Raw genomic sequence first — 19,395 nt, 5'->3', positions numbered from 1 at the left:
GATATTCTTTGCCTGTACTGTTGGCTGAACATTTTCCTCTTTTTCTGATTTTTGCGAGCATGACGACATACTATGCATTTGCTGCATGCATGAAAACCAAATAGGAACTGGAATACTGTGTTTTTCCTGAATACTGGGGGGTTTATGACTCCTGGTGCCAGTCTATCTTTTAAAGTGGGTGCCCTCCTATAGATGAATCCAGGTCTATCTGGTAGGTGGGGTCCTAGGATTTTATCCTGCTTCAGAATAGCCCAATGTTTTCTGACTATCCGTTCAACCTGTTTGTGTTGAACACTATAGTCAGAAATAAATTTGAAATTACCTGTGTCCGACGCAGGTTTCTTGTTATCATGTAAAAGTCTATTCCTATCTAAAACTGCAACTTGGTTGTAATCTGAGGACATTTTCTCCATATCATACCCTTTTTCAAGAAATCGATCCACCAATATTTTGGACTGAATAGCATAATCATCCTGACTGGAACAGTTTATTTTTAAACAAATCAATTGTCCCTTAGGAATATTAAAGAGCCAATTTCGATGATGGCAACTGTCCATCGGTAAATACAAATTCTGATCGGTCGGTTTGAAAAAATTTTTGTATGAATCCGGCCGTTCTGGACAAAAATCTCCTAATCAAGGAATTGCACCATTTCCTTGCTTTCAGTCCAAGATAATTTGATACCCCTATCATTAAAATTCATTTTATTTTTAAAAGAATAAAAAGATTGAGCATCTCCCTTCCAAATGATTAGTAGGTCATCTATAAACCTTTAATAGCATAATAATTCCTTGGGTCGATTCATTAAAACAACTTCCTCTTCCAACTGGGCCATAAATAGATTTGCTACACTGGGGGAAAATCTTGCCCCCATAGCCACGCCCCTTACTTGAAGATAGAAGTCACCTGAATACCAGAAATAGTTATGCCCTAAACAGAACTTCAGACTTTTTAAAATGAATCTAATATGTTCATATTCAAGAAACAAACAAAGATAAAATTCCCAGTTCAATTTGCCAACCAGTCTGCTTACCAACCAAATTGGCCTGTCTAACAGTTCGCGTCAATACAGGGGTTTAGTTAGCACACATTTGCAAACGCATGTGAAAGCTGCAGGGCCACGTCAAGGCTCCCTGTTACCTGCAGTCCTAACTCTAATGAATTTTAAAGAGTCTCCACAGTGGGAGCACATGCAAGCTAATGGATGTTCATATTCAAGTTCTGATTTATTAAGGGCCCAAGAAGCTGCTGCCATGGCCGCCTCATGTCCTATAATCGTATACAGGGAACCTACATCTGCAGTAGCTAGGATGCAGTCCCCTGTATACGCAACTTTTTGTAAAATTTGAATCACATGCCTGGTATCCTTCGTATATGCCTCTGTATGGGTGACAAGGGGTTGAAGATAAAAGTCTATGTATTGACCCAGCCGTGAACTCAGAGAATCAATCCCATTAACGATTGGCCTACCGGGCGGTTTCTCACTGTCTTTATGTATCTTCGCAAGGAAGTATATGATGGGGGTTCTACATGATACAGGGTTCAGATATAATGTTTCTTTCTTATTTAAAATCTCATTATTGGATCCTTTCTTAATAAGTTTATCTAATTCCTCTTTATACTGGTTAACCGGATTGCAAGTCAATTTAGTATAGGTATTTGTATCTGATAACTGTTTCATCATTTCATTCTTATAGTATTCGGCACTCATCACCACAATCCCTCCACCTTTATCTGCCGGTCGTATCACCAGTTGTTTATTTTTCTCCAGACTGGTTATCCCATTTTTAATCCACTGTGGGTCCTGCACCTTTTTGACCTGCAAATGTTCCAGATCATGTGCAACTAGGTTCCTGAACACGTCCACATATTTATTATCTTTATTGGGTGGATTGAATACCGACTTATTTTTAAGGGAGGAGTGGTGAGATCTATCTGCCACGCTAGGGCGATTATCTGGTTTGGCTAAAAAATATTTCTTCTGATTCAGAGTTCTAATGTACTTCTGCAAGTTCACATAGGTATTGAATTTGTTTAAATTATTAGCGGGAGCAAACTTTAATCCTTTGTCAAGGACTTTGGTTTCTTCCCTGTTAAGGGGTATCCCACTAATATTAAAAACACCAGCACCTATTGGTGCTTGCTTTTTTTGGAGGTGTCGGCCCGCTCTCCTTCCTCTTTGCCTTTTCTTTTTCCCCCAAATGCACTTCCAGGGAATCCCTAAAAAAAACTCTGGGGGGCCGTTAGCCACAGGTTGATCCAACACATTGAATCTATTACCTGTGGGTAAGTTGCATGACGTAGAGGGACCTGGAGACTCATAATATGAGTCATCTATTCTCTCTCTTGTCTGAACCGGGGTCTCATTCCCTTGATGTTGATACCAATTATCTTGTGAGTATTGGTGAGAACCTCTATTATTTTTCTTCTGTCCTCTCCCTCTACCTCTGAAAGGAACCACCTCTACCCCTATCCGGCCGTCCTCCTCTCCAATTTCCTCTCTGAGGGGGATGGTAGGCGGGGGTTGGAGCTGAGAAAACAATGTTGCCCCCTCCTCCCTTATTCGGGGCCGGGGGTGCTCTGCTCCACACGGGAGGGGCACTAACCTCTCTCTCTCAGGGGTGCTATCCCGTGATATCGGTGTGGAGTCCTCTTGTAAAGCCTTTTTCCATTTGAACACCTCATTGTTTTTATAGTCATTCATATCTCTTATGAATTTCTTCCTTTTCTATTCCTGAGTTTCCTTATCAGTTTTTTCTAGTCTGTTTTTAAGGTCATTGGAGAGCTGATTAAATTCAGGTGATTCCTTAAGTGGTTCTAATTTCTTTTTCAAGTCCTCTCCCAGCACTGCAGAAACCGTCATAAAGAATGCCATGCCTCCTTCAGGCTTAAACCTCTCTTCTGCATATTAAGCTGTGGGCACCTCCAGGAGTGGACTGAGCCTCTTTCAGGGCCCCCCTACTGACCACGGCCCTCAGACAGTGCCCGAGTGCCCAAATGGGCAATCTGCCCCTAGACCTAAGAGATACAATCAGCTTGTCACCCATTCCACCAGACTTCTATAACTGGAAGATTACATTTTTGGGTGGATGTGTTGTAGAAGAACCCAGACCACAGAATTGTGCGGTGAAAATAAAATCCAACTTTATTAATCATATATATGTGACACTTTACCAACAGAAGAAAAGAGATAGATTGTTTACATTTCAAGGATATATTTATACCATTTATATCATCTATGCTAAGAAACTGATTATCATATGACACACCCCTCATTATTATCAGCCCCGCCCACTAATGTAACCCTCTAAACATCCAAATCCCTGTAAATTCCCAGAAGACACTTTCATCTTTTATCCATAACAAGCTCATTGGGTACAAGATAACCCCGAGCCCCTCCTGCTCATTCCCACACAACAAGTCCATGTCACCATCTACAAGGTTAGAGGACCTGAAGGAGAACAACTAAACTAAAGTTTAAAATTAAAGTAAAACACTGCAAATAAAAAAACAACAGACCACAAAACAAATTTTATACCCCCAGTTCCCATATACATATGGAAATGTCAGTGTTGGGTGCGGTAATGTAGGAAAACAACAATCACACGACACATCTTACATATCGCTGCACACACCAGAGTGAGAGGAATAACTCTAGGGACATCATTCATGGATAACTTTTTATACTGATGACCTGTAAAGGTTTGTATAGCGTCACCTATGGGCAATTTGTAGGTACTGAAGTTTGTCACCAATAGTGTTGAGCGAACACGGACTGTATTATTCGTGTTCGTACCGAATTATTGGATTTTTGTTACCCGAACACGGACACGGACACTTTACTGTATATTCGGGTAAAAATCCGTGTTCGGTCATTTTATTTCCGGGTTTTGCATGCTTTGGCGCTCTTTTCATGGCGGGCTTTCAACAGCCAATCAACAAGCGTTTAACTGGTGTGCCTTAAGCCATCCCAGCCATGCCTGCAAATGTATCAGTAGCTGTGATTGGCCGTCTGAAGCATGTGACCAAGTCTTTATAAGTTCGAGGCAGCGCCGCAGCGGCGTCATTCTGTTGCTTAGATCAGGGACAGAGCACACATCAACGTGCTGGCTGCTGATTAGGGAAAGACAGGCAGGAAAAAAACATTTGTGTCCGGATAGAATTGAGGGACAGGTCGGAGTGTTTAGGCAGGGCGAGTTGTAGGCATTTTAGGGATAGAGTCTGCTGAATTTTAGGGAAAGGGTGTTCTACAAACTACAATCGATATTGCTGTGTGGGGTGGGGTCTGCACTTAGTCCTGATCTACGATCTCTTCTCAATCCTGTTAGGGATAGAGTCTGCAGAATTTTAGGGAAAGTGTGTTCTACAAACTACAATCGATATTGCTGTGTGGGGTGCAGTCCCGATCTACGATCTTTTATCAATCCTGTTAGGGATAGAGTCTGCAGAATTTTAGGGAAAGTGTGTTCTACAAACTACAATCGATATTGCTGTGTGGTGTGGGATAGGAGATAGGCAGGTGTCAGTGATCCACATCCATTTTTCTGTGTGTGGGCTGCAGTGAACACAATCTTTTTAGGGTGCAGTGAACGAAATCCTTTTGGGGTGCAGTGAACACAATCTTTGTGGGGTGCAGTGAACACAATCTTTTTGGGGTGCAGTGAACAAAATCCTTTTGGGGTGCAGTGAACACAATCTTTTTGGGGTGCAGTGAACACAATCTTTGTGGGGTGCAGTGAACAAAATCCTTTTGGGGTGCAGTGAACACAATCTTTGTGGGGTGCAGTGAACAAAATCATTTTGGGGTGCAGTGAACACAATCTTTTTGGGGTGCAGTGAACAAAATCCTTTTAGGGTGCAGTGAACACAATCTTTGTGGGGTACAGTGAACACAATTTTTTTGGGGTGCAGTGAACAAAATCCTTTTTGGGGTGCAGTGAACACAATCTTTGTGGGGTACAGTGAACACAATCTTATACTTCTGAAGATTTGAGGGTGCTGCCTGTTCCATACTCCTCCTACTCCTCATCCATCCTTTTAGGGGTAGAAACAATAGTAATTGGGGCCTAGTGTGGTGGTGTACGTGTGAGATACATACACTTTTTTTTTATCATATTTTCTATTCCGCTATTTAATTAAAACCTTTGGATATAAACAATTAAATTGCGTGATAGTCTGTGTCGGTACGTGTGAGATCCACCTTTCCAAGTTTTTGGGGTTCATCTCATACTTCTGAAGATTTGAGGGTGCTGCCTGTTCCATACTCCTCCTACTCCTCATCCATCCTTTTAGGGGTACAAACAATAGTAATTGGGGCCTAGTGTGGTGGGGTACGTGTGAGATACATACACTTTTTTTGATCATATTTCCTATTCCGCTATATAATAAAAACCTTTGGGGAACAATTAAATTGCGGGATAGTCTGTGTCGGTACGTGTGAGATCCACCTTTCCAAGTTTTTGGGGTTCATCTCATACTTCTGAAGATTTGAGGGTGCTGCCTGTTCCATACTCCTCCTACTCCTCATCCATCCTTTTAGGGGTACAAACAATAGTAATTGGGGCCTAGTGTGGTGGTGTACGTGTGAGATACATACACTTTTTTTGATCGTATTTCCTATTCCGCTATTCAATAAAAACGTTTGGGGAACAATTAAATTGCGGGATAGTCTGTGTCGGTACGTGTGAGATCCACCTTTCCAAGTTTTTGAGGTTCATCTCATACTTCTGAAGATTTGAGGGTGCTGCCTGTTCCATACTCCTCCTACTCCTCATCCATCCTTTTAGGGGTAGAAACAATAGTAATTGGGGCCTAGTGTGGTGGTGTACGTGTGAGATACATACACTTTTTTTTTGATCATATTTTCTATTCCGCTATTTAATTAAAACCTTTGGGTATAAACAATTAAATTGCGTGATAGTCTGTGTCGGTACGTGTGAGATACACCTTTCCAATTTTTGGGGCGCATCTCATACTGCCGAGGTTTTGAGGGTGCTTCAGTCTGCCTCCTGCCTGCTCCTCCTACTCCTCTTCCTCATCCTGCCTTTAGGGTACAAAAAATTGTAATCGGCGGGGCCTAGTCTGTGTTTGTACGTGTGAGATACACCGTATTATAAAATTTTTCCTATTCCGCTATTCAATATACACCCTTTTGGAGTGTAAAAAATTTAATTACGGCATAGTCTATATCGGTACGTGTGAGATACACCTTTTAAATTAGTTTGGCGCATCTCCTTCCCCCGCCAAGGATTGCAGGGCGCTTGAGTTTGCCTCCTGTTCCCAACTCCTCCTACTCCTCTTCCTCATCCTCCCTTTAGGGTAGAAAAAAATTTAATCGGGCCTAGTCTGTGTTTGTACGTGTGAGATACACAGTTTTTTTATCCTATTCCGCTATTCAATATACACCCTTTTGGTGTAAAAAACATTAAATTGCGGCATAGTTTGCATATTTGACTGTGAGATACACCCGTGCGATACTGTTGTTGTTTTGTTCCGCTATTCAATAAACACCTTTCTAGGGCAAGATCTTAAATTACAGAAATATGAGGAGACCGTCAAATAAGGGCCGTGGCCTGGGTCGTGGTGCTGCTGGTAGAGCTCCTGTTGCAAGGAGAGGATGTGGTCGATCTGTGCCAGCTACACGCACAAGTCAAACACCTTCCTCAAGTGTGAGTAGGCGACAGAACCTGCATCAGTATTTGGTAGGGCATCATGCGCCTCTAGACGTGATGAGGCCTGAAGAAGTACAGGCGATAGTAGATTGGGTTGCTGACAGTGCCTCCGGTTCCTTCACATTGTCTCCCACCCAGACTGCAGAAAGGTCAGAGTTGGCACCTGCAGCCAATGTCCAACCGTCTTTCACCACACCCCCTTGCAAATCAGGCAAGCAGTCTGAGCCCCAATCCATACAGCAGTCTCTTCTTCTTTTTGAGGACTCTGTCAGCAGGGTTTCCCAGGGCCATCCACCTAGCCCTGCCCCAGAAGTTGAAGAGATTGAGTGCAGCGATGCCCAACCACTTATTTCTCAAGATGAGTACATGCAAGGACCATCGCAGCACGTCTCCGATGATGACGAAACGCAGGTGCCAACTGCTGCAGCGTTCAGCATTGTGGAGACCGACAAGGAGGGCAGGGGTGAAGACTGGGTGGAAGATGATGTGGAGGACGATGAGGTCCTCGACCCCACATGGAATGAACGTCATGCAGGTGACCTGAGTAGTTTGGAGGAAGAGGCGGTGGTCGCACAGAGCCACCAGCACAGCAGAAGAGGGAGCAGGGTGCAGAAGCGGAGTGGCCGTGCCCTAGACACTACGCCTGCTACTGCCCAACGCAGCAAGGGAACGAGCGCACCAAAGTCAGCTCAAAGGAGTTCTCTAGCGTGGAAGTTCTTTAGAAAATGTGCTGATGACAGGATACGAGTGGTTTGCACCCTGTGCAATCAGAGACTGAAGCGAGGCATAAACCTTCTCAACCTGAGCACAACCTGCATGATCAGGCATCTAAGTGCAAAGCACGAGCTGCAGTGGAGTACACACCTTCAAAACCAAGAAACGTCTCTGGCTCATCCTGCTTCCTCTTCTGCTGCAGTCTCGGCCTCTCCATCCACACACATCTCCACAATGTCCCGTGGAAGCGTTCAGCTTTCCATCTCCCAAACACTTGAGAGGACGAGGAAGTACCCCCCTACCCACCCGCGATCCCTGGCCCTGAATGCCAGCATTTCACAATTATTGGCCTTTGAAATGCTGTCATTCCGTCTGGTGGAGACGCACAGATTTAAAAAGCTTATGTCGGTGGCTGTCCCACAGTACGTCGTGCCCAGCTGCCACTACTTTTCCAGGCAAGCCATCCCTTCCCTGCACAACCAAGTGGGGGAAAAAATCAGGTGTGCACTGCGCAACGCCATCTGTGCCAAGGTCCACCTAACTACCGATACGTCGACCAGTAAGCACGGTCAGGGGCGTTATATCTCCCTAACGGCACACTGGGTAAATGCAGTGGTGGATGGGCCTGAGGCGGATAGCAATTTGCCGCACGTCCTTCCACCACCGAGGATTGCAGGGCGCTTCAGTTTGCCTCCTGTTCCTAACTCATCCTACTCTGCTACCTCATCCTCTACCGCCTCCTCATCCGGACAGCGTAACACCTTCACCACCAACTTCAGCACGGCCAGGGGTAAACGACAGCAGGCAGTTTTACAACTTGCCTGTTTGGGGGACAAACCACACACCGCGCAGGAGTTGTGGAGGAGCATGGAACAGCAGACAAATGAGTGGTTGCTGCCAGCGAGCCTCAAGCCCGGCCTGGTGGTGTGCGATAACGGGCGAAATCTCATAGCAGCTCTGGGCCTAGCCGGTTTGACGCACATCCCTTGCCTGGCGCATTTTCTGAATTTGGTGGTGCAGAGGTTCCTTAAAAACTACCCCGATATGTCAGAGCTGCTGCAGAAAGTGCAGGCCGTCTGTGCGCACTTTCGGCGTTCTCACCCTGCTGCTGCTCGCCTGGCAGCGCTGCAGCATAACTTCAGCCTTCCCGCTCACCGCCTCATATGTGACGTGCCCACAAGGTGGAACTCCACCTTGCACATGCTGCAAAGACTGTGCGAGCAGCAGCAGCCCATAGTGGAGTTTCAGCTGCAGCACGCACGCTTGAGTCACTCTGCGGAACAGCACCACTTCACCACCAATAACTGGGCCTCCATACTAGACCTGTGTGCCTTATTGCGCTGTTTTGAGTACTCCACCAACATGGCCAGTGGCGATGACGCCGTTCTCAGCCTAACTATCCCACTTCTATGCCTCCTTGAAAAAACAATTCGGGCGATGATGGAAGAGGATGTGGCACAGGATGAGGAGGAGGAGGAGGATGAAGAGGTAACATTTCCAAGGCTTTCAGGGCAGTCATTCGCAAGGGGCTCCGAGGGTGGGTTCCTGCACACACAAACGCCAGGGACACAATTGTCCAGCAGGGGCACAGTTCTGGAGGATGAGGAGGATGAGGAGGAGGAGGAGGAGCTGGAGGAGGAGATGGAACCATGTTCACAGCAGGGTGGCACCCAGGCCAGCTCATGGCCATCACTGGTGCGTGGCTGGGGGGATATAGAGGACACGGACGATACACCTCCCACAGAGGACAGCCTTTTGAGCGATTACATGCTGCAGTGTCTCCACAACGACCGCCGAGTTGCCCACATTCTAACTTGTGCTGATTACTGGGTGGCCACGCTGCTGGATCCCAGTTACAAGGACAACGTACCGTCCTTAATTCACTCACTGGAGCGCGATCGCAAGATGCGCGAGTACAAGCGCACGCTGGTAGACGCGATGCTGCTGGCATTCCCATCTGACAGCGGGGCCACAGTGGAAGCACAAGGCAGAGGAGGAGGAGGAGGTCGCCAACGCAACCCGGTGCACCGCCAGCACCTCAGAAGGCAGGGTTAGCATGGTCGAAATGTGGAAAAGCTTTGTCAGCACGCCACAACAAACAGCAGCACCAGCAGCTCAGATGGAACGTCTTAGCAGGAGGCAGCATTTTACCAACATGGTGGAGCAGTATGTGTGCACACGCCTACATGTAGTGAATGACGGGTCTGCCCCCTTCAACTTCTGGGTCTCCAAATTGGGCACATGGCCTGAGCTTGCCCTTTACGCCTTGGAGGTGCTGGCGTGCCCTGCAGCCAGTGTATTATCTGAACGGGTATTTAGCACGGCTGGGGGTGTTATAACAGACAAGCGCAGCCGCCTGTCCAGAGACAATGTGGACAAGCTCACGTTCATTAAAATGAACCAGGCATGGATCCCACGGGACTTTTCCATACCTTGTGCAGAATAGCAATGGATACTGACCTTACCCACCCATTGTTCCATTTTTGCTCTTTCTCACTCTTTTGGGGTGTACCCTCATTTAAAATTTGTGAAAAGAAGCAGTGTTGGCTACCTCGTCCTCCTCCTCAAGGCCAGATTAACGTAGGGGCTATTGGAGCTGCAGCTCCATGCAGGCCCCTACCTTTTATATAGGCCCCGGGTTGGCCATATTCACTGTTACCGCTCTTCTGTCACTTGTAAACACAGAAGTCTGGCTTCTATGCTCGTTTCCCCAGGCAGCACCCTCAGAACCTCCCCACACAGCGCGAAGGCCGGAAAAGGAGGGACAGTTGCCGATGCATGGATGTGTTTATGGGCTTCAGAGACAGCATCCCATGTTGAATTAGGCATGCATGGCTGCACCCTTCCTCCTCTGGGTGCATGTAAAGGCACGGCCCTTAAGGCCCTTCAAAATCCTCAGCACCAAGCCCATGATGCTCTTAATCCGGCCCTGGTCCTCCTCCACCGCCGCTTCCACCTACACCGCCCATAGGTGTGCGCAGCCTATTGCATTAGGGTGTGCACCCCAAAGTTTAAATACACATGCATGTGTTTGCCTACATGTACATGGCCCCGATACATTACTCTCCCTGCTGGCAAAGAGAAATAGAGCAGAGCAGGTCCGAGGGAGATCTTTCCCATCTACTCACTGGCAAACAGAGTGATAATGCTATTTGCCCTAGGTGATTAGGGTGTGCCCAGGCACACCCGGCACACCCTGTGCGCACGCCTATGACACCGCCACATCCACCACCACCTTAACCTCCCTCCTACTCCATATGGGCCTCGTCCTTCAGAGATGAAGAACATTGTTTTATTTTTCTGTTTTTTTTTTTTGTTGTTTTAAGTTATTTCCCTATCCACATTTGTTTGCAGAGAACTTGCCATGCTCTTAATTATGTTTTGCTGCCATTTGCAGCACTCTAGCCCTTTCCTTTGGTGTTTTACAGCCATTTTAGTGCCTGAAAGTTCTGGTCCCCATTGACTTTAATGGGGTTCGGTGTCCGGGAAAAGTTCGGTAAAAGTCCGGGACACGGACCCGGACTTTTTTTTAAAGTTCGGCCGAACCCGTCGAACACGGACATCTAGGTGTCCGCTCAACCCTAGTCACCAAGTATGCAAAATTTTTAAAGCTAGTCTGATATTTACTTGCTCAACACAACCTCATCTGTTATATTTTCCAAAGAAATGATGTCATAAGTTTATTTGTGTGCCCTAAAATTACCCTTACTGTATTTTTACAGAAAATATGCATTTGATAAACAGCTGTCCTAATATTGTGTGACATAAAAAATTGCAACTACCCCCATTTTATTCTCCAGGGTCTCTGATTTCAGAAAATATATAATGTTTGGGATTTTAACTAATCCTCAGGCATATAATGTGAATTTAACCATGTGCGTAAAAAAGCAAAATCAAGAAACAAAAACAGTAATGTATAAAATTATTATCAAAACTATAATAGTAACTAAAGGCTTAAGAAGCAAACCCCCCATATTACTCAACCAAGTTCCAACTAAACCCATCCAAGAAAATGGATTCCACTTCCTCCCATCCAGGTGACAGTTGGATCTCCTTTACCTTGTGTAGATGTCTCCTTCTGAGATCCTCATGATATAAAATAAATGTATAGTGAGGTACAGATTGCTGTTAGGAGGGGATAGATAGCAATGCCCACATCCCCTGTAACTGAACTGTATAGAAATAACCCTCTAGGGGATTTTTAGATCATTAATTACAACATAATTAAAAATTACCACAAAAGGCTTTATTAGTACAATGCATGTAAAAGAAACATTTGTGCTCAGATAAAATACCAAAGCGGACAGAGAAAGACTCCCACACGAGTCCTTAGGACAGATAAATGTGGTTATTTCTGTACATCCATCCATATTACTACATGGAACCGCTTTGGTATTTTATCTGAGTATGAATGTTTCTTTTACATGCATTGTACTAATAAAGCTTTTTGTAGTAGCTACTAATTATGTTGTAATTAACACCCTAAAAATCCCACTAGAGAGTTGCGTCTATACAGTTATAATAAATGTACAACAATCTCTATGTGACACCAGATTGTAGACTCCACCTTGGGCTTCCCAGAAATAGTCAGCAGCCATGCAGTTCTGTGACACCACCTTAGGTGATGGAGACACTTCTGCTGTCAGCTCTTCTATAACATCAATGGTCTCATTGGTTATCTAATCCATGACTCCAGTACACGGGTTCATCTTACTTATCTTAGATTTCTTAGATTCCCCATCCCGTCTATGAAGGGATCACTGCATAAAACATTTCCACTCCAGAGAAAATGTTTCTTCTTGCTGGAAGGCCAGGGGAGTATTTGGAGAAATTGAGGCTTTCCCTGACAGATATGGGAGGGGCAACATAACCTAAAGTACAGCTATGGGTGGAATTGAAGGGAAGACATTTTAGGGTGCTCCTTCCATGCAAGAAGCAAATGTTATATAACCTATTGAAGGCGCCAACCCAACAAAAATATTCACCAACTGCTTTATGCAAAAATGTATAAAGTAAGGTGCTGTAGGAGTAATAATGATTATGTGATGAAAATATATATGTGTAGAATAAAAATATAATCCAACTCAACGGTTATGTTAAAATCGTGTGACAAAAATCGATTCTAAATAATCAAATCCACATGTAATGGACACAACTACTACAAACATGCAAATAAACTGTGAAATTAAATGTGAAATATTCTACACATATATATTTTCATCACATAATCATTATCACTCCTACAGCGCCTTACTTTACTAATGTTTGTATTATGAAACAAATGTTATCTGGATGGACTAGGAATCTATTGGAGCAATGGGGATTAAACATGGGTACCTACCCACGTGGTTCAACTTTTGGGAGAAACATTTCACATAGTTTTCTAAATTCCATTAATGACACCGATAAGGGAAGTCTCTCTTACTTCACTAACAATAGGAGAGCCAATCACAGACCAGTAACATTTCATGGTTTCTCAATGTAATTGCAAAATGTATCCTAATATGAGATTGTAGTTCCTTCTACTACAGGAAAGATGTGGGCAATCATTTACACCTTTTACAGCAGGACAGTAAATATCAGAACACAATTCATACATAAGACCAACAGCAGGAAGTCTGCTAACTTAATGTGTAATGCAATCTGTCATTATCATTCCCAGAGTTCCCTCTACAACATCGTTTTATCACCTGTTATCCTGTCTGTAGATCTGTTATTTTCCCACCTTCTGTAACAGGGTGACAACCCCCATCATTCTGCAGTAACATTACACAGCAGTGTTGTCACCCTGTACAGGACAGATTATATGTAAGATACACAACAAGTAAAGCCCAACTTCAACTAACGTACCAACTGCAACACCAATGATTTCGGTCTCACCTTTACTTCTGTTTGTGATGCGGTTCATCTAGCCTTCCTGGACCTCGAGCTGGGTAGTGAAGGAACTTCCATCTTTGCCCAGAACTACACCAAGCCCACCACCGGCAACTCGTACCTACACTATAGTAGTTGTCATCATCCCCAGTGGGTAAACAATATACCTAAAGGGCAGTTCTGTCGCCTTAGACAGAACTGTACCAGGGATATAGATTACATCACACAGAGTGATGCTTTGAGAGCCAAGTTTAGGGATAAGGGTTACCCTGACCAATTGGTCAATCAAGCTTACACCACCTTCCTGCCTGGTAAACCCCCAAAAAATACAGCTAAATATGATGAATCCACTCCGAGGTTTATCACCAGATTCCACTGCCGCTACAGGAAAAAGGAATCCATACTATAGAAACACTGGAACATTCTATTACAGGACCCCCATCTTTTACCTAGTTTAGGTCACAAACCTAGAGTTACTTACCGTAGGGCTCCCACCCTAAAAAACAAAATTGCACCCAGCCGTCTCAAAACTAAAAAAGTCCAAAATCCACTATGCCTCATTCCCTTAAAGGGCATGTATCGATGTAACAAGCCTTTATGCAAAACATGTGCCTTTGTGCGACATGGTAAAAAACAGTTCACCCATAAGAATAAGACTTACTGTTTGGAAGAATTCTACAACTGTTCTACTGATTACGTGATCTACTGCCTGACCTGTCCCTGTGGACTACTCTATGTTGGTCGCACCATCCGCCCACTACGGCAAAGATTTGGTCGCCATCGCAGGTTTGTGGAGGAGGGTTGTGACCAACATAGCGTACCACGCCATTTCCTCGAGTTCCACAACAAGTCCACATCAGGATTGGAGATTTGGGTAACAGAGTCTATCCCCAAACTTTCATCTGAGGCCGAACGATTTGCCAAATTATTCCAACGAGAGACATTTTGGATCTATACCCTTGATTCACTTTCACCCAAGGGTTTAAACGAAGAGCTAGATGTTAACACCTTATTATGATTAGAGCCGATGTATGTCTTTTTACCTTGTTAAATAACCATTTTCTATATATATATTTTTTTTAATGCGATTTAATTTGTATGCGATTTTTTTTTCTTGTGTTTATTTTCTTATTGCCGCTTTAAGTATTATGGTCCCACTGTCCAGCCCATTTATAATGGCCACTTTAAGTCCATCTGTATCCAACCAGCTTGAGTGCTGGCTTCCTATAAACTTGTTCAGCTCTTCTGTGTAATGCCACTGCACTTGAGAAAGGAGCGCGCACGCCCTGTGAGCCTACTGCGCACGCTCGGAAACGCGTTGTGCGATTGGCTGCTGGATCTGTCACGCTGGGCTCCCCTATCTGTTGGCGCTGGATGTACTGAGGAGCAGGGCGCCCTTCTGAAGCCAACAGCCATCCTACCTAACGGTCTCTCGGCTCACCAGGTGTCTCCCTGAGGAACAGAACACCTTCCTGAAGCTGCTGGCCATCCTAGTATCTGGTCTCTTGGCTCTCCAGACATCTCCCTCCTTCACCATCCCCTGCACCACCTCTTGGAGCAACAAACATCCAGCCATGTACCCCTGTGTTTCTGCAGACCACCTAACAGATGAGCTATTTTATACTGTTTTAAATGTGAGCAGTTTTCCTGTACCTGCATTACCCTTTTAATTAAACTGATAACACTTAGAGGCGCTCTGCTTTTTGTTTTTATTTTCACTTTCAGAGCTGACTTCTCTCTGTAGCTGAGCTGGCCCTGAGTGTAATCTATTTCAGCCATCAACTACACCAGACTAATGACTATACATGAACTGCATACCCCTTGATGCTATATAGGTATGTGTGATGCGCCAACTCTTATCCTGCTAGCTAACGTAGCAATGGGTTTTTTTTACGGTTCAAACCACCATATGTATGAAGTACGAGGAAGTAGATAAAAACAGATCTATTGGGCTTGTGAACAGGTAATAATTTGTTACAAGGGGAGACTCAGAAAAACAAGCACTGCTGTGCTAATGACAGATTGCACCATTTATGTAATTATTGTTTTTGCCCGTGGTAGTCCCAATGTCCGAATGTTTCCAGAGACTAGAATTGCTCATTGTGAACTTTACCTTAAAAAGAGACCTGTCCTTTCTGAATCATTAAAGTGAACCCCTATTGGATGAATTTAAGTCCCCAGAATTTGTAGAAATGTGACCACACACTTAGCACTTGGTAAGCTCAGATCTCTGGTAGTTGTACTGTGTGAATAGTCTATGGAGATGAGTGATATTTGGAAAGAGGAAGAAGATAACAAGGATATACATTCTTCACCTGATGGAATTCCTGAGACTTTCAGCAGAACCAAATGGAACACAAGTGGCCAGTTGAACTTAAGTGGTATTGTTGAATGCATCTCATAAACAGCAACAACTCAGTGTCAGAAGGCCTATGGCAGCTTAGGAAGTTGCTTTTTCACCAAACATAGACTTCTCCCTGGCTTGTGTCCCGGCCACACACCTGCCTGCAATGCTGCCATTCATGAGAGAAGATGAAATGTGGAAAGGAGGTGTTGATCATGGAAGGAGAGAAGTAATATGAAATGGGAACTTTGGAGAAGGGTTGCTTAGCTGGTGCCCTCAAGCCTGGCTGATGATGTATCAAAAGTCAGAAGAACCTGGAATGGGCTCTTCCAATTATGCTTCAGAGGCTTGGCAAGATGCCATTGGACCCCATCTTGGTCTCTGGTACTGAAGCAGTGTTGGTCATGGATTAGCTCAGATTTTGGTAATGAAGAAAACACTTGAGAACACAGCCCAGTTAGTGAAAATGCATTACATGTTCAGTCAAAGCTCCATAAAAAAGGATAAAGATGAGAATCATGAGGAAATCAGTTCATTTATTGATGCTTATCTAAAAAAATGTCTCTATGTGTGTGTGTGTGATGGACATAAGCACTAAACTCAATGCATCCATTCATTACATTCCAGTTTGCTCACATTTTTTTTTAAGTAGTATTTTATTTTTACTTCTTCCCTAGCTTGTACGATGACATTGGGGCTGTGAAACTAATAGGACATCTGCAGCTCCTTTAATATTTAAGCTTTGTCACATTCAGAGCATTAAATGCCTTCTCTCTAGTATGAACCATCTGGTGTCTGATAAGCTTTGCCTTCTCTGTAAAACCTTTGTCACATTCAGAACATTGATATGGCTTCTCTCCAGTGTGAACCATCTGGTGTCTGATAAGCTTTGCCTTCACTGTAAAAGTTTTGCCACATTCAGAACACTGATATGGCTTCTCTCCAGTGTGAATCCTCTGGTGTCTGATAAAATCTGACTTCTGCCTAAAAGCTTTTACACATTTGGAACATTTATATGGCTTCTCTCCTGTGTGGACACACTGGTGTGCTATAAGATCTGACTTCTGGGTAAAAGCTTTGTCACATTCAGAACACTGATGTGGTTTCTCTCCAGTGTGAACCATCTGGTGTATGATAAGCTTTGCATTCTCTGTAAAACCTTTGCCACATTCAGAAAATTGATATGGCTTCTCTCCAGTGTGAACCATCTGGTGTCTGATGAGCTTTGTCTTCTGTGTAAAAGCTTTGCCACATTCAAAACACTGATGTGGCTTCTCTCCAGTGTGAATCCTCTGGTGTCTGATAAAACCTGACTTCCGCCTAAAAGCATTGTCACATTCAGAACATTTATATGGCTTCTCTCCAGTGTGGACCCTCTGGTGTGCTATAAGATCTGACCTCTGGGTAAAAGCTTTGTCACATTCAGAACACTGATGCGGTTTCTCTTTAGTGTGAACCACATTGTGTATGATAAGCTTTGCCTTCTCTGTAAAACTTTTGTCACATTCAGAACATTGATATGGCTTCTCCCCAGTGTGAACCATCTGATGTTTGGTAAGCTTTGTCTTTTTTATAAAAGCTTTACCACATTCGGAACACTGATTTGCCTTCTCCCCGGTGTGAATCCTCAGGTGTATGATAAAATATGACTTCCGCCTAAAAGCTTTGTTACACTCAGAACACTGATATGGCTCCTCTCCAGTGTGAATCCTGTGGTGTATGATAAGATCTGACTTCTGAGTAAAAGCTTTGCCACATTCTGAACACTCATACAGCTTCTCTCCAGTGTGAATCCTTTCATGTACGATAAGCCGTTGCCTCACTGTAAAAGCTTTATCACATTCATAACATTGAAAACGCTTCTCCCTATTGCAAGCATTCTGTTGTGTGATAATTTTTGTATTCATTGTAAAACCGTTGCCACAATCCAGACAAGAAGTAGCTACTGAAATGACTTCTCTTACGAATACATGAGTTGGACTTTACTGTAAATACATTGTCACTTCCAGAACACTGAAATGACTTCTCTCTTCTTGTCCTCTGAGGCTGGATCAATGTTGAAGAGGATCCAATACATTTACAACATTTAGAACACTGATATGACGTGTGTCCAGTGTGAATCCTCCAATGAACTGCATCAAAAGCTTTCAGTCACTTAAGACACCCATATGCCTCATTTCCGATATGACTTAGTTGTATTGTTGAAGACCAACATGACCAAGAACATGGTTCATAAATCCACCTGTAAAAAAAAAAAGTCAGAATTCAATAAAAAGGGTTAAATGATGTTTCTTTCTTTTTTTAAATTCATGAATAAATGTATCTAATATATAGAAACAATAAGTACAATATTATACATGTTTAAATGTTTGAATTTTTTTTTTTTTTTTTTACTGCGGATACTATATTAATCCCATTGGCTGGTAAAATTGACCGTTTATTACAATTTCCAGCAGGAGAATCTCATTCTTTGTTCTAATTCAAAGAAACGTGCAGAATATTGCCAGGCAAATGTGCTTTGGTTCAATTTGCAGATGCGTTTGGAAAATGCTTCTAAAAATCCAAAAATTGGGGGTGTGGCCAGCACCTGAGGAGTATGGCTGCTTAGCAGCAGAGCTCTGTTCCTCAGCAGTAAACCGGAGCAATTTCTACAGACCCTGGGTCTCGGAACATGGTGGTTTCAATGCCCAGACCGTCAGGCACCTTCAGGCAGCATTTCCAAAAAATGAAAGGACACTGGAAAACTCGGGTGAATGATGGACTTTTCCCAGCAGCCCTGCTGTCAGCACAGCCATTATGGCACTGGTGAGCATGCAGAGGAACCACATGGTAAAGCACAGGGACACAGGGATAGCTCCCAACGCTTTTCAGCCCCGGCCACATACAGAGAACAACTTCCACTCCCAGTCCTCTTCATCCTCCTCCAGCCCAGTAACAGCAAAACAACAAAATTACCAGCACTACACAGATGAAGGAGATATGGGAGGCCTGGAAGCTTCTCTTAATGATACAAGGAAACTCCAGGACTCCATCTTGGAGTTCTCCACCAAAGACAAGACCAGCCAGTTTTAAATACAACCTTAAAGGATGTGCTTGTTTCACTGCGCAGCACAATCCATGCAGATATCCTATCCCTCACAAATCATTTTAAATCTGAAATGGAAGAAGTCAAGGGCAGAGTCACCCATATTGAAAATAAAATGGGGGAATTCGCTGAAACAGTTAACAAAATAATAGATGCCCACAGTGTCAGGGAGGATAAATTCAAATGCATTAAAGGACAAAATGGCAGATTTGGAAGGTCGATCAAGAAGAAACCATATTAAAATCTGTGGACTACCAGTAATGGTCAAAACACCAGGCCTTCATAATCACTTCCAAACCATCCTAAAATAAGCACTCCCTGACATTCCTGTTACAGAATTAGTTTTTGACAGGATCCACAGACTACCCAAGCCAAGACATCTTCCGGACCACTTACCAAGGGTTACAATTGTCCGCATCCACTTCTATCAAACTAGGGAAAAATTCCTTATGCACAAAAGAAACCCAGATAACATACATCCATGCACTCAAGGCCTTTCATTCCTTCCAGATCTATCTGCATACACAATGCAAAGAATAAATATGGCTACCATTACTAAAACTTTAAGGAACCATCAGATTGCGTACCGGTGGGCATATCCAGTCAAACTCCAAATTACCAAAGATGGAAAAATTGTCACCATCGCCTCAGTAGAAGAAGGCATCCACAAAGATTGTAACTCCTGGAATCAGATGAAGGCCCTTTGA

At 43.8% G+C, this 19,395-nt stretch overlaps 2 protein-coding genes across 2 annotated transcripts in view; both read right to left on the bottom strand.

Moving 5' to 3' along the window:
• The window catches only part of LOC309548377 (uncharacterized protein), a gene marked incomplete at its 3' end in the record, with an annotated part of 387,813 nt that overhangs the window by 286,773 nt on the left and 81,645 nt on the right, over nt 1–19,395 (bottom strand). The window lies entirely within an intron of this gene.
• LOC309547881 (uncharacterized protein) lies at nt 274–17,510 on the bottom strand (the record flags this gene model as incomplete). Its single annotated transcript, XM_082247883.1, has 3 exons — nt 274–278; nt 1,471–2,005; nt 16,503–17,510. 3 exons carry the CDS (start codon nt 17,508–17,510, stop codon nt 274–276), a joined length of 1,548 nt encoding a protein of 515 aa, XP_082104009.1.

The sequence above is a fragment of the Pelophylax lessonae genome (genome assembly GCF_965119305.1).
Source record: "Pelophylax lessonae genome assembly, chromosome: 2".
In the NCBI taxonomy this organism is placed as follows: Eukaryota; Metazoa; Chordata; class Amphibia; order Anura; family Ranidae; genus Pelophylax; species Pelophylax lessonae.
This window is presented reverse-complemented; position numbering and strand designations above follow the sequence as displayed.